The following is an 18,703-nucleotide window of genomic DNA, read 5'->3' as shown; positions in this document are numbered from 1 at the left end:
ATTTCTTTCGCCTTGAAATACTCTGGTGTGGGTGTCTTTTTGTACACCAGATGCAATCCTTCCCAGAGCCTGCAGGACGTAAATAAGTGGTTGGCTGAGTAAGAGTATCACACTTTTGCATACATATATCATAAAATGTCTCTCCCATTTACCCTCGTGCCCTCCCCTGCATGCTTCTCTGCCAGAGAAGATGCTAGAGCATGACACTGTCTGGAAAGCTTGGTGCTAATTGCACACCTACCTACACTCACACAACCTACAGAAAGCCTGAGAAACAGGTATAAATTCGATCTTAAAATTACTTTCAATTGCACACAACACACTGATATGTTTCTGGTATAAAAATTCCCTAAAGGCGTGTAAGTCCCTGTGTTCTCTATGGAGAGTCCAGCTCCCATCCCCAGACGTGAGGACTAGTTGGTGTACATTTTTGCAGGCAGTTGTTTATTATTGAGACCTCACTTTTTCTTGCATTCTCTCACACTCTTCTCTCTCTGTCTGTACACAATATCTAGCATTGTTTTGAGTTTTTCTTTACAATGTTATCATACAGTATGCATACTGCATGTATGTTGTTTTTATTACTCAATATATGATGTAGATATTTTCATGTCAATGCACATTACTCTCCATGGCTCTACCACCTCCTCACTGAGAGACAGTAATCAAGGACACCTAAACTGAACCCAGACCATCTGGGTTCAAATCCTGCCTCTGCACCTACTAGCTGTGTGACCTTGGGCAAACTACTTTAACTCTTTGAATTGTAATTGCCCAGATTAAGATGCAAATAATAATAGAATTGACATCACAGAGCTGTTGTGAGGATTAAAGTATTTAACATATGTAAAGAATTTAGAATCATGAATAGCACATAGTATGCAATCAATGAACCTAATCTACTGAAACTTCTACATAGGGTGCTAGCCTTTCCTCCGTTGAGGGACACCAAGGTTAGCATTGAATTCCTGCTATTCTAAGCATGCTGCAACATACAACACATGCGTGTGCATGCACACATGTGAGTATTTGTCCAGAGAAGATACTAAGAAGTAGAATTTCTATGTCAAAAGGCTGCACATTTTATATTTGATTAGATATTATTAAGTTGCCATTCAAAGTATCTGTGTCAGTACTGCCTGAAGCATTTAGTAGTATCTGATGACATTAATTCTACTTATTCTAAAGTTCTGATTGCTCTATTAATTTTGCTTCCTTAGCTGTAGATTCTGCAGAATGGTATTTTAAACGTATTATCTATTTTCCACAGTTTGGCTTTTGTCACATTTTCTGTGATATTTGATTGCACCTCATTTTTGTAGGCAAGGTTTCCTATTAGGTTCTTCATTTTACCATTTTCACACCGTGCTTGGGAAAGTGTAATATGTTGGCTTCTTATTTGCTTTTGGGGGTCAAAGAGGTAAGTGGGCTCTGCCTGTGGGCGGAGGAATGGACAATTAGTCCTGTGACTAGGTACCCACCATCCCTCCAAGCTGCTTCCCAGGGCCCCACTCTGTTTCTCCAAATCCAATATCTCCACTACTTGGAAGCAGAGACCTCCATCCCTCCTGCACGCCTGGAAAGGGGAAGAGCAGTGGGAAGGGAGATGTGCTGTGATTAAATGTCCTCATTGTACTCCAGGAATCATCCTGCCAGTTTCCTTGAGTCCTTCTTGCTCTGGAAATTTACACGATCTATTTAGGAAGACTTCTGCCATATTGCTGCATCATCATCTGTGTGTATTGTGGGTTGTGTGGTTTCAGCCTTCCCTCTGACCCATCTGCTTCCTTCTTTCAGGGATTCTTTGCTATCTCTGGATCAAAGAGGGTTTTCCTTGTTTCTATTATAATTATAAATTAAGACATCTTTCCAATTATTTCCATGGTTTTAGGGTAAGGAGAGCAAGGTGCTTGTTTCTGGAAAGTAAGCAAGTAGAAGTGGGAGTGTTCATTAGTTTGGATAGGTATGCGTGTTGACACTGCTCTTAAAAAAAAAACAAACAAACCTGGCAGCGTCAGCGTCAAGGTAAATGGTCACAAAGTAGGCCCAGCAAAGCACCTTTCCTAGTGGCTCTTGGCCATCCATAGAAGCCATCAGCATTTTCCCAGGCACCCAAACTTTCTTTTCTACATCTTTTTGGACAATCAGACTCATGAAGTTGGGGAGGAAGTGGAAGAGGAGAAGAAAGGGGGAGGAAAAGACCATTACTAAGAGGATAATATTAGTGAAAACCCTCACCCAAGGATCGTACTTGTTTGAGCCAGCTCACCTCCTTGCAGGAACTTCATGGGGTAGACGATGGCATGGTACCTGTCTATGCTGAAGGACACCAGGACATAGGTAGAGGCATAGAGCAGCACAACCTGAAGACAGAAATGACAGGTGAGTGGCCTCACAGAGGTGAGGAAATGCACATCATGGAAAGAAGAGCATTTTGTGCTATTTAGAAACCTTGGTACTGAACCAAGGGATGGATGACGTTTGGAGTATGGACAGGAATGACTGACTCCCATGTCAGGAAGATTGCTGTTCGTGGTACTGGGATTTGCACTGCTGGCTGTGACAAGTGAGAGTGCTTCCAGCTCTCGCTTGCTCACTCATTCACTTGGCTTTTCGGAGACGCTGCATTTCTCCAAGGATCAGTCCCTCTTGACATTTGCGTGGTACATGTGTTTGTAATTGACTTTTAAAGCTAAACTAATTTTCTCTGCCACAATTGACATTCCAGAATAATTAGAAACAAACATTCATTTGCCTTTTATCAATGTGAGTTGTTGAGAGATGATAGAAGGGATCTGGCTTCAGGGAGCCCATGTGCTGTTTTGAATCATTTATCACCATCTGTGCTGACACTCTCAGAGCTCCCCTTCCTCATCCACTTCTGCAGCAGAGCTGTTCACTAGGGTCAGCCCTTGGGTCCCCTCTTCTTCCTTCCCACCCTCTCTTTTATTAAGCTTACCCATGCCCTTTAGTGATATTTGCATACTTTGCAGAGAAGGAAATTGGGATATAAGAGGTTAATATCTCTTCTGTGAAGAGCATAGTCAAAAGGTAATTAAATGAAATACCCCTGAAAGGATGATCAGGGTGGGAATTTTTCAAATAACTTTGAGCCTCATTTCTACCAGGAGTCTAGCCATATCACTGCTTTGTAATCTTTGGGTCAAATTCAGAGTGGTAGAAAAGTAACTCGAAGAGTGAAATCTAAGGGTGAGTGTCTGAATTTCTTCTAAGATGAAATAGAAATAACATGACTTTGGTAGTAACCTTTGTCTGAATTTGTATCTTTTTGTTCATTCCCTGGCTCAGACAAACAACGATCAACTACATCGTTGTTCTTTATTATTTTTATCTCTGTAACACTACCACAAATGCATCCCAGCATCAGTGTTGTAGAAGGTGCCATAGGGAGGGCGTTCTGAAGAGTGATCAGAGATTGAAGGCTCCCCTGAGGGATATAAGAAGAAATTCTAGTCTTGCTAAAAAGGTGATGAACGGTCAGAGAGATAAATGATGGCCAAATTTTACAACAAAAATAAGATGACTGTCTCCTTAGAGAAAACTGGGATTTTTATGTGGGATCCATGAATTCAGAATTGTTAAGGCTGGCCACACTCAGTTGAAGAGATGGCATCAGAGAAGGATGGGAAGGAGAGCTCCCAAGGGCAGAACCCCATCGGGTAGAATGTTGTGATGAGACGGTCATAAGAATGGCGGCATCCGCGGCTGTGTTGAGTGAGATGGCTCACACAAGTTCAGAATCTGAAGCAGGAGGAAAGGTCACAGTAGAGTGCCCAGAGGAGCAGGCAAAGTCAATAAAAAGAGATCTACTTTGAGACACAGGCAAAAAGAGTATTTAACTTCAGGAGTCTTCAAACATCTAGGCAGGGTGGGAGGGAGGTGCAAGAGGGAGGGGATATGGGGATATATGTATATGTATAACTGATTCACTTTGTTATATAGCAGCAACTAACACAACAATGTAAAGCAATTATACCTCAATAAAGATGTTAAAAAAAAAATAGAGTGATGACCAAACGTATACTGAGCAACTGAAAACTAAAAGAAGGCATTCATTACAGTACTACTGTTAGACAAATTAAATTCAAAGCAAATAACACTACATGGAATAAAAGGATTATTTATAGTGATAATAGATACAAGACACAATGGCAATAGAATATTAATAAACCTAAATGTAACAAGTAACATAACACTAAATGTATAACTAAGATGTTCAAAGTTCTACAGAGGAAAAAAACACAATAATACATAGGTAGAAATAATTAAACTGTAAGAATAATACACATTATTGTAAAATATCTAGGCAATATTTCAAAAATTAGTCATAAACTAAACTACCAAGAAGAAAAACCCTCAATAGATTCCAAAAAGTGGAATTTATACAATTCACATATCTAAAACAACAAGCAGTAAAAGCTGAAATTAGTACCTTCTTTTTTTTAAAATACCACTTGGAAATGTAAACACCCTTATAATTAACTTGAGTCAAGAAGGAAATTAAAGTATAATTATAGTCAATTCATAAATGTCAACAATGAAAATTCTACACGTCAACAACATATGGGATACCATTTGTAGAACAGATGGCAGCTTGAGGACATATGTCTAAATTCTCACTACCCCACCCTCAATTCTGACAAAAATGACCTAGGAAATATGAAACCAAAAAAACAAAAAAATTCTTGCAGAAAAGTGAGACTTAAATGCAGAAAACTTAAAAATTTTTATTTAGAAAAATGCCAGATTGGATTCATTTAAAGTAGAATCTCTGAACCGACTTTTAAAAAAAGTCAATATACTTTATTTTTTAGAACAATTTTACTTTTACAGAAAAAATTGAGCAGATAAGACAGAGAGTTTCCATATTAGCCCCCCTTCCCCACACTTTCTCCTCTTATTAACATCTTACATTAGTGTGGTCAGTTTTTTAAAATTGATGATCCAATATTGATACATTATTATTAACTAAAGTCCAAGGTTTATATTGAGATTCGCTCTTTGTGTTGTACAGTTCCATGGGTTTTGACAAATGCATAATGTCATTGATCCATTATTACAGTATCATGCAGAAGAGTTTCACTGTCCTAAAAATCCCTTGTGCTTTATCTATTCAATCCCTCCAAATCCCTGGCAACCACTGATCTTTTTACTGTCTCCATGGTTTTTCCTTTTCCAATGTCATGTAGTTATAATCATACAAAAGTAGCCTTTTTAGACTGGCTTCTTTCACCTAGCAATGTGTGTTTAAGATTCCTCCATGACTTTTCATGGCTTGATAGCTCATTTTGGCTTATTTATCCATTCAGCTTTTGAGGGGTATCTTACTTTTAGATTCTAGCAATTATGAATAAAACTGCTATAAACATTCTTGTGCAGGCTTTCGTGTGGATTTAAGTTGTCAACTCAATTAGGTAAATACCTAGGAGCACAATTGCTAGATCGTATGTTAAATTTTATAAGAAACTATGAAACTGTCTTCTAAAGTGTACCATTTTGCATTCCCACAAGAAATGAATGACACCTCCTGTAGCTACACATTCTCAATACCATTTCATATCTTCAATTAAAAAAATTTTTTTAGCCATTCTAATAGGTGTGTAGTGGTATCTCATTGTTGTTTTTCTTTGTAATTCCCTAATGCCATGTAATGTTGAACTTCTTTTCATATGCTTGTTTGTTATCTGTGTATGTTCTTTAGTGAAGTGTCTGTTCAGTTCCTTTGCCCATTTTGAAGAGGGTTGTTTGTTTTCTTATTGTTGAGTTTTAGGATTTTGTTGTATATTTTGGATATAAATTCTTTATCAAATGTATGTTTTGCATATTTTTCCCATCTGTGCCTTGTTTCTCCAGTCTCTTGACAGTGTCTTTTGCAGAGAATAAATTTTAAATTTTCATAAAACCCCAACTTTCAATTTTTTCTTTTATGGATTGTGCTTTTGATGTTGTATCTAAAAAAATCATTGAAAGACCCAAAGTCCCCTAGATTTTCTCCTATGTTATTTTCTAGTAGTTTTATAGTACTGCATATTTCATTCCAGTCTGTGATCCATATTTAGTGAGTTTTTGTGAAATGTGTAAAGTTGGTTGGATTCTTATTTATTTATTTTTGCAAGTGGATGTCCAATGACTCCAGCAGCATTTCTTAAACAGGCTATCCTTTCTCCATTGAATTGTCTTTGCTCCTTTGTCAAAGATCAGTTAGACTTTTTGTGTGTATCTGTTTCTGGGCCGTCTATTCTGTTCTGTTGATCTGTTTGTTGATTCCTTTCCAATATCATGCTGTCTTGATTTCTGTAGCTTTATAGTAATTCTTGAAATCAGATAGTGTCAATCTTCCAAGCATGTTCTTCTTTTTCAATATTGTATCTGCTATTCTGTGTCTTTTGCCTTAAACTTCAGCATTTGTCCATATCTATAAAATAACTTGGTGGGATTTTGATTGGGATTGCATTGAATTTATAAATCACATTGGGAAGAATTAACAATAGTGAGCCTTCCTATCTAGGAACATGGAATATCTATACATTTTAAGATATTGTTTGATATTTTTTAAACAGAGTTTTCCCAGTTTTCTTCATATTGATCTTGCATATATTTTGTTAGATTTATACCTAAATATTTCATATATCTGGTGCTAACATAAATGGTACTGTGTTTTTAACTTTAACTTCAAATTGTTTATTGCTGGTATATGAAAAAACAACTGGCTTCTGTATATTAACCTTGTATTCTGCAACCTTGCTATTTTTTACTTAATTGTCTACATAGACAAACTTGTCATCTGTGAACAAAGATGTTTTTATTTCATCTTTCCCAATCTATGTACCTTTTATTTCTTTTTCTAGTTCTTTTGAATTAGTTGGAACTTCCAGTATGATTCTGGATAAGAGTGTTGAGAGGAGACATCCTTGCCTTGTTTCCAATCTTAAGAGGAAAGCTTCTAGTTTCTCACCATTAAGTATGAGGTTAGTTGTAGGTTTTTTGTAAATGTTTGTTATCAAGTTGAGGAAGCTTTTCTCTATGCATAGTTTTCTGAGAGTTTTTACCGTGAGTGGGTATTGGATTTTGTCACATGCTTTTTCTGTATCTATTGATATGATCATATAATCTTTTCTTACCTTTTGTTGTTATGAATTACATCAATTGAATTTTGAATGTTGAACTGGCCTTGCATACCTGGAATAAACCCCACTTGGTCATAGTGTATGAGGAAATAATGAGAAGTCTGCAGTCTGGAAGGCGGCCCTCACCTGACCATGCTGGCACACTGATCTTGGATTTCCAGCTGCCAGAACTATGAGAGAGAAATGTTTATTTTTTATAAGCCACCTACTCTGTGGTATTTTTGTTATAGCAGCCTGAATGGACTAAGACAGCCATAATATGTCAAAAGGAATAGTAACCCAGAAATTTTACCTAATGCTTGAAATATGAATGTTTATGTTCTTATTGTTTCTTATTTGTATTTTCTTTATATAGGTATTATTTTTAACAACCAAAAAAAAAAAAAAAACCTTGGAAAAAATCTTAGAAATTTTGCTCCTCCTTTCCACTAGGAAGAAGTGAGCAGTTTGTTGCATCAGAGTGCAGGATTTTATATTATCTTCCTTATGAAGAATCCAAGAGCTAATTTTGATGTCAGTTTGTCTCATCACATTTGGAAGGTGCTACATACCTGCAAATAGCGGACTACTCGGCAAACCAGATCAGGTGCCATGAAGTCTCCAGTGAATCTCCCAGTGATATCTGTCAAGATGTTAACCAGTCCTGTGAAAGAGTCTAACAAAAACACACAAGTGGTTGATTTCAGCCTCTTTCAAATTTGCAGCTATGCTACAGTAGAAATGAATTCCTGGGGAGATTTTTTTTTTTCTTTTTTTCTGATTTGTTAGGTGGCCATTAAGGGAATGTAAGACAAGGCAGGAGTTACTTGACCTTATTACTAGAGCCTCTCGCCACTCAGATGTAGCTACTTAGGAAGGAGTTTTGAAATGACTGAAGAGGAATTATATTAATCACAGAGTTGACCTTTTAAGTCAGAGGAGAGGAGTTTTAAAGGTGTTTAGACCTGTACTAAAACAAGGACCGTGTGAGGATCAATAAAGTGCAAAACTAAGAAAAGGAAAATATTTATTCTCATGAAAACCCTCAAAATTTCCCTTTCTGCACCCATCATTTTACAACTTGGACCTCTCGTTACCTCCCTACATCCAGGTATGGCCCCCTTCCCCAGGTTCCTCTGCTTTCTTCTTCTTTCCCCTTTCAAATCCACCTTTGGAAAAAGTCAAGTGCATGATTTATCAGTTTCATTGACTTAGTTGGTTAAACTACAGAGGAATTGAGACCAAGATATGAGACCAAGGTTAGAGATTTTGTGCTCATTTCTAAAGTTACAGACTATATGAGTTGTACGGATGTCTCCAGAAGCTATGGTAAAATATGCTATATGTCTAGAAGTTCCTTCTCCCCCCATCCCCATGACAAATATCTTTAATTGATTATGTGATCCAGAATCTTTCTCAAAACAGTGCTTCAGGGGTTCTCTGCTGATTGATGAATAAGACTAGAACTTAAGACTGATTCACTGACTTAGGGTCACTTTCTTGGGAGATAAGTTATAACACTTTGTCCAGGACCTGAGAGGCAGGAGGGTAAATCTTCTCTTTCTGGATCTTCACCATTAATAGGGTGAAGTCTGAGCCCCTAGTTTAGCATCAAAGCCTTCCACGATCTGGTGTGGCCTGCCTCTTGCCAAGTCCCCAGCTGGCATTTTTATATTGAACACCAGTGTTCTGCCTGTCTCTTCCTTTTTGTTTCTCTATAACTAACAACAATTAGAAGCATTGGCAAGCACACGGGAACTACCAGAAAATTGTCAGAAAAATTGGAGGAGAGAAATCTCACGGCAGTTCTGGATAGTCAGAGAAGTTCTAACTGAGAAGGTCAGATGAGAGCAGGGTCTTCAGAGTTGTGGGCTTGTGATTAGATCAAATAGGAATTTTACAGAGCTTTTCGTGGCAGATGTGGACTCATTGAATGAGTGGAATGGACATTGGAATTACTTGGATATGCTCTTTTGGTTTACTTATTCCTTAATTTAAAAATAGTGAGGAAAAACCCCCCAAGCTTATGTTTCTCTAGATCTAAGTGGTTCTATGAACAATTATAATGCACTCCAGTAAAAAAACTTTCCCTCTGGAGCTCAAGCTTAAATAAGCCCATCTCTGGGAGGAGACTATCAATAGACTGTGCCACTGCATTTGTTATTAAGCAAATGCTGCTCAATCTGATCGGTAAAAGCTATTTAGTTGCCTAAGTAATTGAGGACAATGCAAATAAGCCTTTCCTAAATGGTAATTAACAGGACCTTAGGAACAAAGTGTACACTTTAAAGGCTTAATCACTTCCATGTATTACTCTTGCTTTTTAAAATTTCTTCTGTGAACGATTCTAGGAAACTGTTACACTCAGAAAAGCCAAAACCAGCTCCCGGCAGGCTGTAGCGTTCCTTTGACAGGTTCTCGTGGGTTCCCTGTCCGAGCCTGAATATGATTGGAGTGGGGAGAAGTCAAAATGAGATGACACCTGAGCTGAACCCTGAAGGGTCAGTAAGGATAGGTCAGGGGAAAAGGGAGGGAAAGACATTGATTCTGGCACAGATGACAGCATGAACAAAGTTATGGAGGTGAGACAAAGTGAGATGAGAAATTAAATGGCTTGTGCATATGAAACAACAACAATTTGTTGAAGGATAAAATAGGTGCTTGAAAGTGGCGAGAAATGGGCGTGGAGAGACAAGAATCCAGGGATTTTAGGGTCTTATGTGCCAATTAAAGAAGCTTTTGTTTTTTCATATACTGAGGGAACAATTAAATGTTTATGTACTCAGACATGTTTTAAATAGATTTCTTTAGTTACTGTAGTGGTTGTGGCGGGGAGGGAGGGGGAGATCAGTTTGGTAGTTCCAGTACTGGAATTACCATTTAGATTTGTTAGGGAACTGTGCAGAAGTTCAAGAAAGAGATCATGACAATGAAAACACAATGACCCAAAACCTATGGGATGCAGCAAAAGCAGTTCTAAGAAGGGAGTTTATAGCAACACAATCCTACCTTAAGAAACAAGAACCATCTCAAATAAACAACCTAGCCTTACACCTAAAGCAATTAGAGAAAGAACAAAAAAAAAAACCCCAAAGTTAGCAGAAGGAAAGATATCATAAAGATTGGATCAGAAATAAATGAAAAAGAAATGAAGGAAACTATAACAAAGATCAATAAAACTAAAAGCTGGTTCTTTGAGAAGATAAACAAAATTGATAAACCATTAGCCAGACTCATCAAAAAAAAAAGGGAGAAGACGCAGATCAATAGAATTAGAAATGGAAAAGGAGAAGTAACAACTGACACTGCAGAAATACAAAGGATCATGAGAGATTACTACAAGCAACTATATGCCGATGAAATGGACAACCTGGAAGAAATGGACAAATTCTTAGAAATGCACAGCCTTCTGAGACTGAACCAGGAAGAAATAGAAAATATGAACAGACCAATCACAAACACTGAAATTGAGACTGTGATTAAAAATCTTCCAACAAACAAAAGCCCAGGACCAGATGGCTTCACAGGCAAATTCTATCAAACATTTAGAGAAGAGCTAACGCCTATCCTTCTCAGACTCTTCCAAAATATAGCAGAGGAAGGACACTCCAAACTCATTCTACGAGGCCACCATCACCCTGATACCAAAACCAGACAAAGATGTCACAAAGAAAGAAAACTACAGGCCAATATAACTGATGTACATAGATGCAAAATTCCGCAACAAAATACTGGCAAACAGAATCCAACAGCACATTAAAGGGATCATACACCATAATCAAGTGGGGTTTATCCCAGGAATGCAAGGATTCTTCAATATACTCAATCAATGTGATACACCATATTAAGAAAATGAAGGAGAAAAACCATATGATCATCTCAACTGATGCAGAGAAAGCTTTCAACAAAATTCAACACCCATTTATGATAAAAACCCTCCAGAAAGTAAGCATACAGGGAACTTACCTCAAAATGGTAAAGGCCACGTATGACAAACCCACAGCCAACATCATCCTCAATGGTGAAAAACTGAAACCATTTCCACTAAGATCAGGAAGAAGACAAGGTTGCCCACTCTCACCACTATTATTCAACATAGTTTTGGAAGTTTTAGCCACAGCAATCAGAGAAGAAAAAGAAATAAAAGGAATCCAAATTGCAAAAGAAGAAGTAAAGCTGTCACTGTTTGCAGATGACATGATACTATAAATAGAGAATCCTAAAGACGCTACCAGAAAACTAGTAGAGCTAATCAATGAATTTGGTAAAGTAGCAGGATACAAAATTAATTCACAGAAATCTCTTGCATTCCTATACACTAATGGTGAAAAATCTGCAAGTGAAATCAAGAAAACACTCCCATTTACCATTGCAACAAAAAGAATAAAATAGGAACAAACCTACCTAAGGAGGCAAAAGACTTGTATGCAGAAAATTATAAGACACTGATGAAAGAAATTAAAGATGATACAAAGAGATGGAGAGATATACCATGTTCTTGGATTGGAAGAGTCAACATTGTGAAAATGACTCTACTACCCAAAGCAGTCTACAGATTCATTGCAATCCCTATCAAACTACCACTGGCATTTTTCACAGAACTAGAACAAAAATCTCACAATTTGTATGGAAACACAAAAGACCCTGAATAGCCAAAGCAATCTTGAGAACGATAAACGGAGCTGGAGGAATCAGGCTCCCTGACTTCAGACTATACTACAAAGCTACAGTAATCAAGACAGTATGGTACTGGCACAAAAACAGAAATATAGATCAATGGAACAGGATAGAAAGCCCAGAGATAAACCCACACACATATGGTCACCTTATCTTGATAAAGGAGGCAAGAATATACAGTGGAGAAAAGACAGATTCTTCAATAAGTGGTGCTGGGAAAACTGGACAGCTACATGTAAAAGAATGAAATTAGAACACTCCCTAACACCATACACAAAAATAAACTCAAAATGGATTAAAAACCTAAATGTAAGGCCAGACACTATTAAACTCTTAGAGGAAAACATAGGCAGAACACTCTATGACATAAATCACAGCAAGATCCTTTTTGACCCACCTCCTAGAGAAATGGAAATAAAAATAAACAAATGGGACCTAATGAAACTTAAAAGCTTTTGCACAGCAAAGAAAACCAAAAACAAGACCAAAAGACAACCCTCAGAATGGGAGAAAATATTTGCAAATGAAGCAACTGACAAAGGATTAATTTCCAAAATTTACAAGCAGCTCATGCAGCTCAATATCAAAAAAACAAACAACCCAATCCAAAAATGGGCAGAAGACCTAAATAGACATTTCTCCAAAGAAGATGTACAGATTGCCAACAGACACATGAAAGAATGCTCAACATCATTAATCATTAGAGAAATGCAAATCAAAACTATAATGAGGTATCACCTCACACCGGTCAGGATGGCCATCATCAAGAAATCTACAAACAATAAACGTTGTAGAGAGTGTGGAGAAAAAGGAACCCTCTTGCACTGTTGGTGTGCATGTAAATTGATACAGCCACTTTGGAGAACAGTATGGAGGTTCCTTAAAAAACTACAAATAGAACTACCATATGACCCAGCAATTCCACTACTAGGCATATACCCTGAGAAAACCATAATTCACAAAGAGTCATGTACTGCAGTGTTCATTGCAGCTTTATTTACAATAGCCAGGACATGGAAGCAACCTAAGTGTCCATCAACAGATGAATGGATAAAGAAGATGTGGCACATATATACAATGGAATATTACTCAGCCATAAAGAGAAATGAAATTGAGTTATTTGTAGTGAGGTGGATGGACCTAGAGTCTGTCATACAGAGTGAAGTAAGTCAGAAAGAGAAAAACAAATACCGTATGCTAACATATATATGGAATCTAAGGAAAAAAAAAAAAGGTCATGAAGAACCTAGGGGCCAGATGGGAATAAAGACGCAGACCTACTAAAGAATGGACTTGAGGATATGGGGAGGGGGAGGGGTAAGCTGGGACAAAGTGAGAGAGTGGCATGGTCATATATACATTACCAAATGTAAAATAGATAGCTAGTGGGAAGCAACCACAGAGCACAGGGAGATCAGCTCTGTGCTTTGTGACCACCTAGAGAGGTGGGATTAGGGAGGGTGGGAGTGAGGGTGACCCAAGAGGGAAGAGATATGGGGATATATATATATGTATAACTGATTCACTTTGTTATAAAGCAGAAACTAACACACCATTGTAAAGCAATTATGCTCCAATAAAGATGTTAAAAAAAAAAAAATCACTGGTACCTAGTATATGTCAAATTGGAGTAAAAATATAGAGAAAGATGCAAAATTGACATATATTTTGTAAGGTAAAATAAGAAGGATTTGGTGACTATTAGATGTTTTAGAGGTGAGGTAGAGGGAGAAGTTGACAACGTATTGAGTTGGCCAAAAATTTCGTTCAGGTTTTTTGTGACATCTTACGGAAAAACCCGAACGAACTTTCAGGCCAACCCAATGCTAAGATCCTGGCTTATGCGGCCCTGGTAGATGGTGGCGCTTCCTGCAAATACAGGAGGATAAGCTCAGTCTGGGTTGCTTCCAGGCTTCCTAAGATTTTGTGTGAACATAAGTTTTCATGTCCTCAGGGTAAAAGCTCAGGAGTAGACTGTTGGGCCATAGGGTAAGTATGGCCTTTCATAAGAAACTGCTCAACAGTTTTACGGAGTTGCTCCACCACAGTGATGCTCACCGAAAAAGTATGATTCAGTGCTTCTGCATCCTTATCAGCACTTGGTATTGTCTGTATGTTTTCTTTCAGTCATTTGACAATGTATGCAGTGGCCTCTCATTATGGCTTCAATGTGCATTTCCCTAATGGTTAATGACATTGTTGCTATGGTCATCCTCACCCTGTACAGGCTTCAAATTCCTCTTTGGATGCTCTGTTATGGTGGGAGCTGGGGTACTGGAGGGTTTTAATGCTGCACTCTCGGCTTTCAGATGCATCTCTATTCCTGTAGCACTGTTACGATTTACCACGCGATGCTTGCTAAGCTGGTGGTTGTAATGCTCTGTTTTGTCCTGGCTCAGCCTCAGTCTAACGTAGACCTGTGCACCTGGGCCTTGGGGCTGGGACATTTTCAGTGTTCCAATTCCTCCCTCCCATGGCAATCAAACTCCTGCCTTGTATCTGTGGTGGGTCGTGTGTGGGAGAGAGTTTCAATCTCTTCCTCTAGTGGTAGGAGACTTCTAGTGGCATTGGTATAGTATCCTGGACCAGCTGCTTTATACCTCCATCCCAAAGACTGAGGGTTTTTAATGTTTCTGTGCCCTTCTCTGTGCTTTGGGGGCAATAGAATTTGGTCCCACGGTGGCCTACGGTTTTTATTGAGAGAAATGACTGGCAGGAGGGCAGCATTTCATGCCTTTCCTGCAGGCATGGCCTAAACCTTCCTGTATACCTGCACACCGTCTCTATAACAACGCCTCAATTCTGCCATTGCAGTGTGGAAGCAGCCATGGGCACTCCTCTAACTGAATGGGCATGGCTGTGTCCCAATAAAACTTTATTTATAAACATGGGCTTTGGGCTGAAATTGGCCTTTGGGCTGTAGTTTGCCAACCCCTGGTCTACAGAATAAACTCCAAATGCCCTGTTGTGACTTTGGGATCCTTCCTGCCTTTCTCTTCAGTGTGATCTTTTCTCATCCTATCCTAAATTCATACTTCAAGAGAAACCCTTTCAACCAGCACATTAATAGTGACATCCAGTTAGTTGGTCAAAACATTGGTTAAAGAAAGGAAGCGCACCCACAAACTCATCTTAAAATATCTTAACATAAAACATTCACGGACATTTATATGTCTTTTCTTTACCATAGGGTCAAGACTTTTATTTGATTTTATGCCTCATCTTTTTTTGTGTGCCTAATGCATTTTTTATGATTGCCAGTTCTGGTTTCTTTAGATTAGAATGAGAACTTGAGATATCAGCAAAGCAATTTGAGACAGAATTTCATTGTAGGGATTTTTTATAATCCTCCTTCATTCTTTTATAGTTCCATTCTCTGGGCTTAATTCTATTGCAACTTCTTTTAGTGACTCAGTAAAAATAAAAAAGTCAAGTCTTTTCAAAGTATCCAACTTAATTTTCACAGAAGCAACAACTCTTCAATGTTGTTTATGTTAATTATATAATTTCAGTAATGAGTGCAACTGGCATAAACTGGAAACAAACATCTGTGACTCAAATAACCCAAGAGGTGGAAGCAGAAATGGACAGGCTCATTAGGGTCCATCCATCTTGTCATGGACGCTAGTTAGTCAGGGTGTTTTCTGCTAGTTTGCAGAAAGAGTGGAAGTGTTAGTTAATCCAGTGAGGCACTTAAGACGTAGCTGAGAGAGCTTCTACTGGGAAGCCCTTACTCCCTTGACCATCCCCAGCTGTTCCTTCTGCCAGCCCCTTTCTTTATGTTGGTCCCTTGACTTAGGAGGTTCTTTATGCACCTCTACCTGAAGGACATCTCCTAACTTTTTTTAGGTTTAGTTCAATGTTACCTCCTTTATGATGCCTTTTCTTCTCTTCTTCCTGAAGACTACTGAGATTGGCTGATTCCCTCTTCTGGGCTTCTCCCTACCCTACTATCGAAGTACCTGTAACACATTAACATGTTAAAATTTTCTTTCTAATTCCGCTATACCGTGGGAGAATAGAGATTCTTTTATTCACCTTCACGTCTCCGGACCCTAACATTGTCTTATTTAGTGGTAAGAGCTTGGTAACTTTCCACTCAGTGAATGACTACATTATTACTGCTGTTGCTTGATTGGCTGGCTGCAGCAGAGGTGGTGCCACAGAGCAGACTGAGCCACATTAACGATCTCCTTCAATGTAGATTAAGATAATGATTACAGAATCCAGATGCTGGAAGGAAGAACATGATTGGAAATTTTGATCCCTCAGCAGATTTCTAAAAGAGCTCTCCGGATTCTAAGATCTCTGCTAGGTTGCAAGACCACAGTGGCTGTGCCTTACTCATGTTTATAGTCTCATCCCTTTTTATGGTGTCTTGCAAGATACTCAGTGCTTGCTAGATAAAGCAGGAAATGTTGGCTTATAAAACAGATTTGCAAATGTCTTGAAAATGCAAGGCCAGCAGGGTAGGATTCACTCTGCATAGAGAGCAAGTTGAGGCTCCACTTCTTAGATTTCTACTTGCTCTGAGTTAATGTTTGAACTTTCCCATGCAGAGCAGAACTATAGGAACAATGAACACCTAGCAAGCTGAGTAACTCTTTTTCTTGGTAAGTGAGTAGTACATGAACATTTGTTGCACTGGATAAGGGGCTATTGAATACAAACACAATATTTATAACATCAACATGTCTGATAATGTAAGATCCTTTTAGCTCCAACTATGGGTTACGGATGAGAGGTGCTCTGGTTTTACTGTAGGGACACTCTGGGTAACAGTTTCAACTGTGAATCTCCAGGTTTGATGCTTCTAGCTCAATTCAATGTCTTTAGTGTTGTTTGTTTTGTTTTTAAAGCAGAGGAGGTGATAATAGTTTCCTTGCAGTTGTACAAGAAACTATTTTTGATATTACTAAGGATCCCACTCTCCCACTTTTCTTTTTTAACAACCATATGCTTGAGAACACTCTAAATGAAACAAGATTTCAAGACATTATGTGAAAGATTTTTAATGATAGAACTTGCATTGCCCAAACTGATGTCAGGTGCTTAACTGCCAATTAAAATTATTTCTCAAAAAAGTAAGTTCTTGTGTCTCTAAGCTTTGGGCTCATTTTACAATACTAATATGATTCTGGCACTGTGCCCTTCCGCCAAGATTAAGTACTAGCTGAGCTTAATGGCCTAAACTGTCACTCCCCAGCTCTTTATTAATCCCAGGAAAGTGGCCTGTACCTCGGTCATTACTGCTCAGTTAGGTAAATAATCATCACATCCATTCTCATTAGAGCACTCTCTTCACAGAAAGCTTTGTTCCTGAGATTTTTCAGTTAGTCTTAACAAGTCATAAAATGCCACTAATGTCTTCCTTTCTCCATTGGTCCACCAAACAAATAAAAATCATGTGTCTAATTAAAGAAACCCAAGTCCTCCTAAAACCTATTCCCTTTGCTTCTGTTGTGTTCAAAAGCCAAGAATCTCATTGAATGAGGCTAACTGGCCAGCCTGGGTCACTGATCATTGCTGAGTGGTGAAGAAGTCTTACACTGGTACGTGCAAACATCAGATTCAGCAAGAGAAAATGTTTGCTTGAAATGAGGGAAGATAAGGCACTGAGTCACTGCTATTTCTCCTCTTCACTCCACTTTAAGGGGAAATTTCTTGAGGCAGGGTTGTACTCAGTCATCATTGCACAACACGGGACTCAAATTGACTCAGTATAAATATAAGAAATGGACAACTTGTTTCCTCTTTCAATGAGATTGTGTTTTCCTGGTAAGAAGAATTAACATCAATGACCTGGGATGTTTAGAAATCTAAGTGTAGGGGTGGGGAGTTCCATTTGCAGTTATCCAAGAGACAGTTCTTTGAATGTCTTTTTTTTTCCCTTTGTACTCTTGCCCAAGGACAGGTGAGTTGTAACAGGTTGGAACGGAAGTGGTCAATAGTAACAAGAAATATTTGGTTCTCATCTCATCCTGCTGAAACCAGGTATAAATTTGTACATAGGGACATGAGGCAGACATGGAGATACACTACTCAGATCCCTCTTCAGGAAACTGCTGTTGAGCTGCAAGGAGTGTGGTTCACTGGCATCCTCCAGCTGTTAGATTCTCAAGGTTTGCCTCAGCTTGAGATCATGTTATTCTTAATCCAAGCTCTGCCAGTGCCTGAGGTGCAGGTAGAAGGGTCTAGTCATTTCTGTGCAACATGGGAATCCTTTAATGAGCTGGCAGAATCTGGTAGGTTGCCATCATACTTTGATGGGTCCTCCTGACCATTCCTTTTTCTTTCCTTTTCTTTTCATAGGTGTTACTTCCCCCAAAACCTTTGCATGCCTAATTCTATTCTAACATCTGTTTCCCAAAGAATCCAACTTGTAACAGGAAGTAAGGCAGGAAGGGACACAAGATCATTCATTGTCTTGGGATGGTCTTTATGGCTGCCCTTTTGCATAATCTAAGATCTTAGCAAATATCCTATTTCACTGACCCTACCCAGGACTGTACTGTGCACTTCGCTGTCATCAAAGGGTTTGTAGTTAATATATATTGTTTAATAATCATAGAGTACCGGGTAGCCTCTATGCTCTGTTAATCCCCAAACAATGAAAACCTTTGCTGATATATTCCTGACGCCCATGAGACGAGTCACCCATCCATGAGACTAGTTACCCATCCATAAATCTTAAGTTAGGAATGCATGTCCTGTTTCCAAACACCTACCCCCATACCCTAGATTAACTATAAAATTGTCTCAGTGGCCCCTCGTCAGAGTGGACTACAGCTGCCAATGCTTCTGGATCGTTATCTGCCTGAACCTGATCCCATCCTGTGAGTAAGTTACCCTATAATTAACTGATCCATTGAGTATATGGAGCTTCCTGCCTCGTTTTT

General features: G+C 38.6%; 2 protein-coding genes across 9 annotated transcripts in view; one reads left to right on the top strand and one right to left on the bottom strand.

The window, feature by feature from the left end:
• Positions 1-18,703, bottom strand: part of NPSR1 (neuropeptide S receptor 1) — a 135,346-nt gene that overhangs the window by 33,491 nt on the left and 83,152 nt on the right. Inside the window, 2 exon segments of the mRNA XM_029233060.1 lie at positions 2,270-2,363; positions 7,700-7,803. Of these exon segments, the coding sequence (XP_029088893.1) occupies positions 2,270-2,363; positions 7,700-7,803 (198 nt within the window).
• The window catches only part of DPY19L1 (dpy-19 like C-mannosyltransferase 1), a 259,805-nt gene that overhangs the window by 182,011 nt on the left and 59,091 nt on the right, over positions 1-18,703 (top strand). The window contains exon 34 of one of the 8 annotated variants that reach the window (XR_003795123.1): positions 2,280-2,678. The exons of the other annotated variants lie outside the window; for them this stretch is intronic. The gene's annotated coding sequence lies outside the window, so the exon portion shown is untranslated. Of the gene's footprint in view, positions 1-2,279; positions 2,679-18,703 lie in introns of those variants that run through there. 8 annotated transcript variants of the gene reach the window in all.

This window comes from Monodon monoceros, unplaced genomic scaffold, assembly GCF_005190385.1.
Source record: "Monodon monoceros isolate NGI ecotype Baffin Bay Population unplaced genomic scaffold, NGI_Narwhal_1 Super_Scaffold_2, whole genome shotgun sequence".
NCBI lineage: Eukaryota > Metazoa > Chordata > Mammalia > Artiodactyla > Monodontidae > Monodon > Monodon monoceros.
Note: the sequence above shows the minus strand (reverse complement) of the source record. Positions and strands in the feature narration are given on the sequence as shown.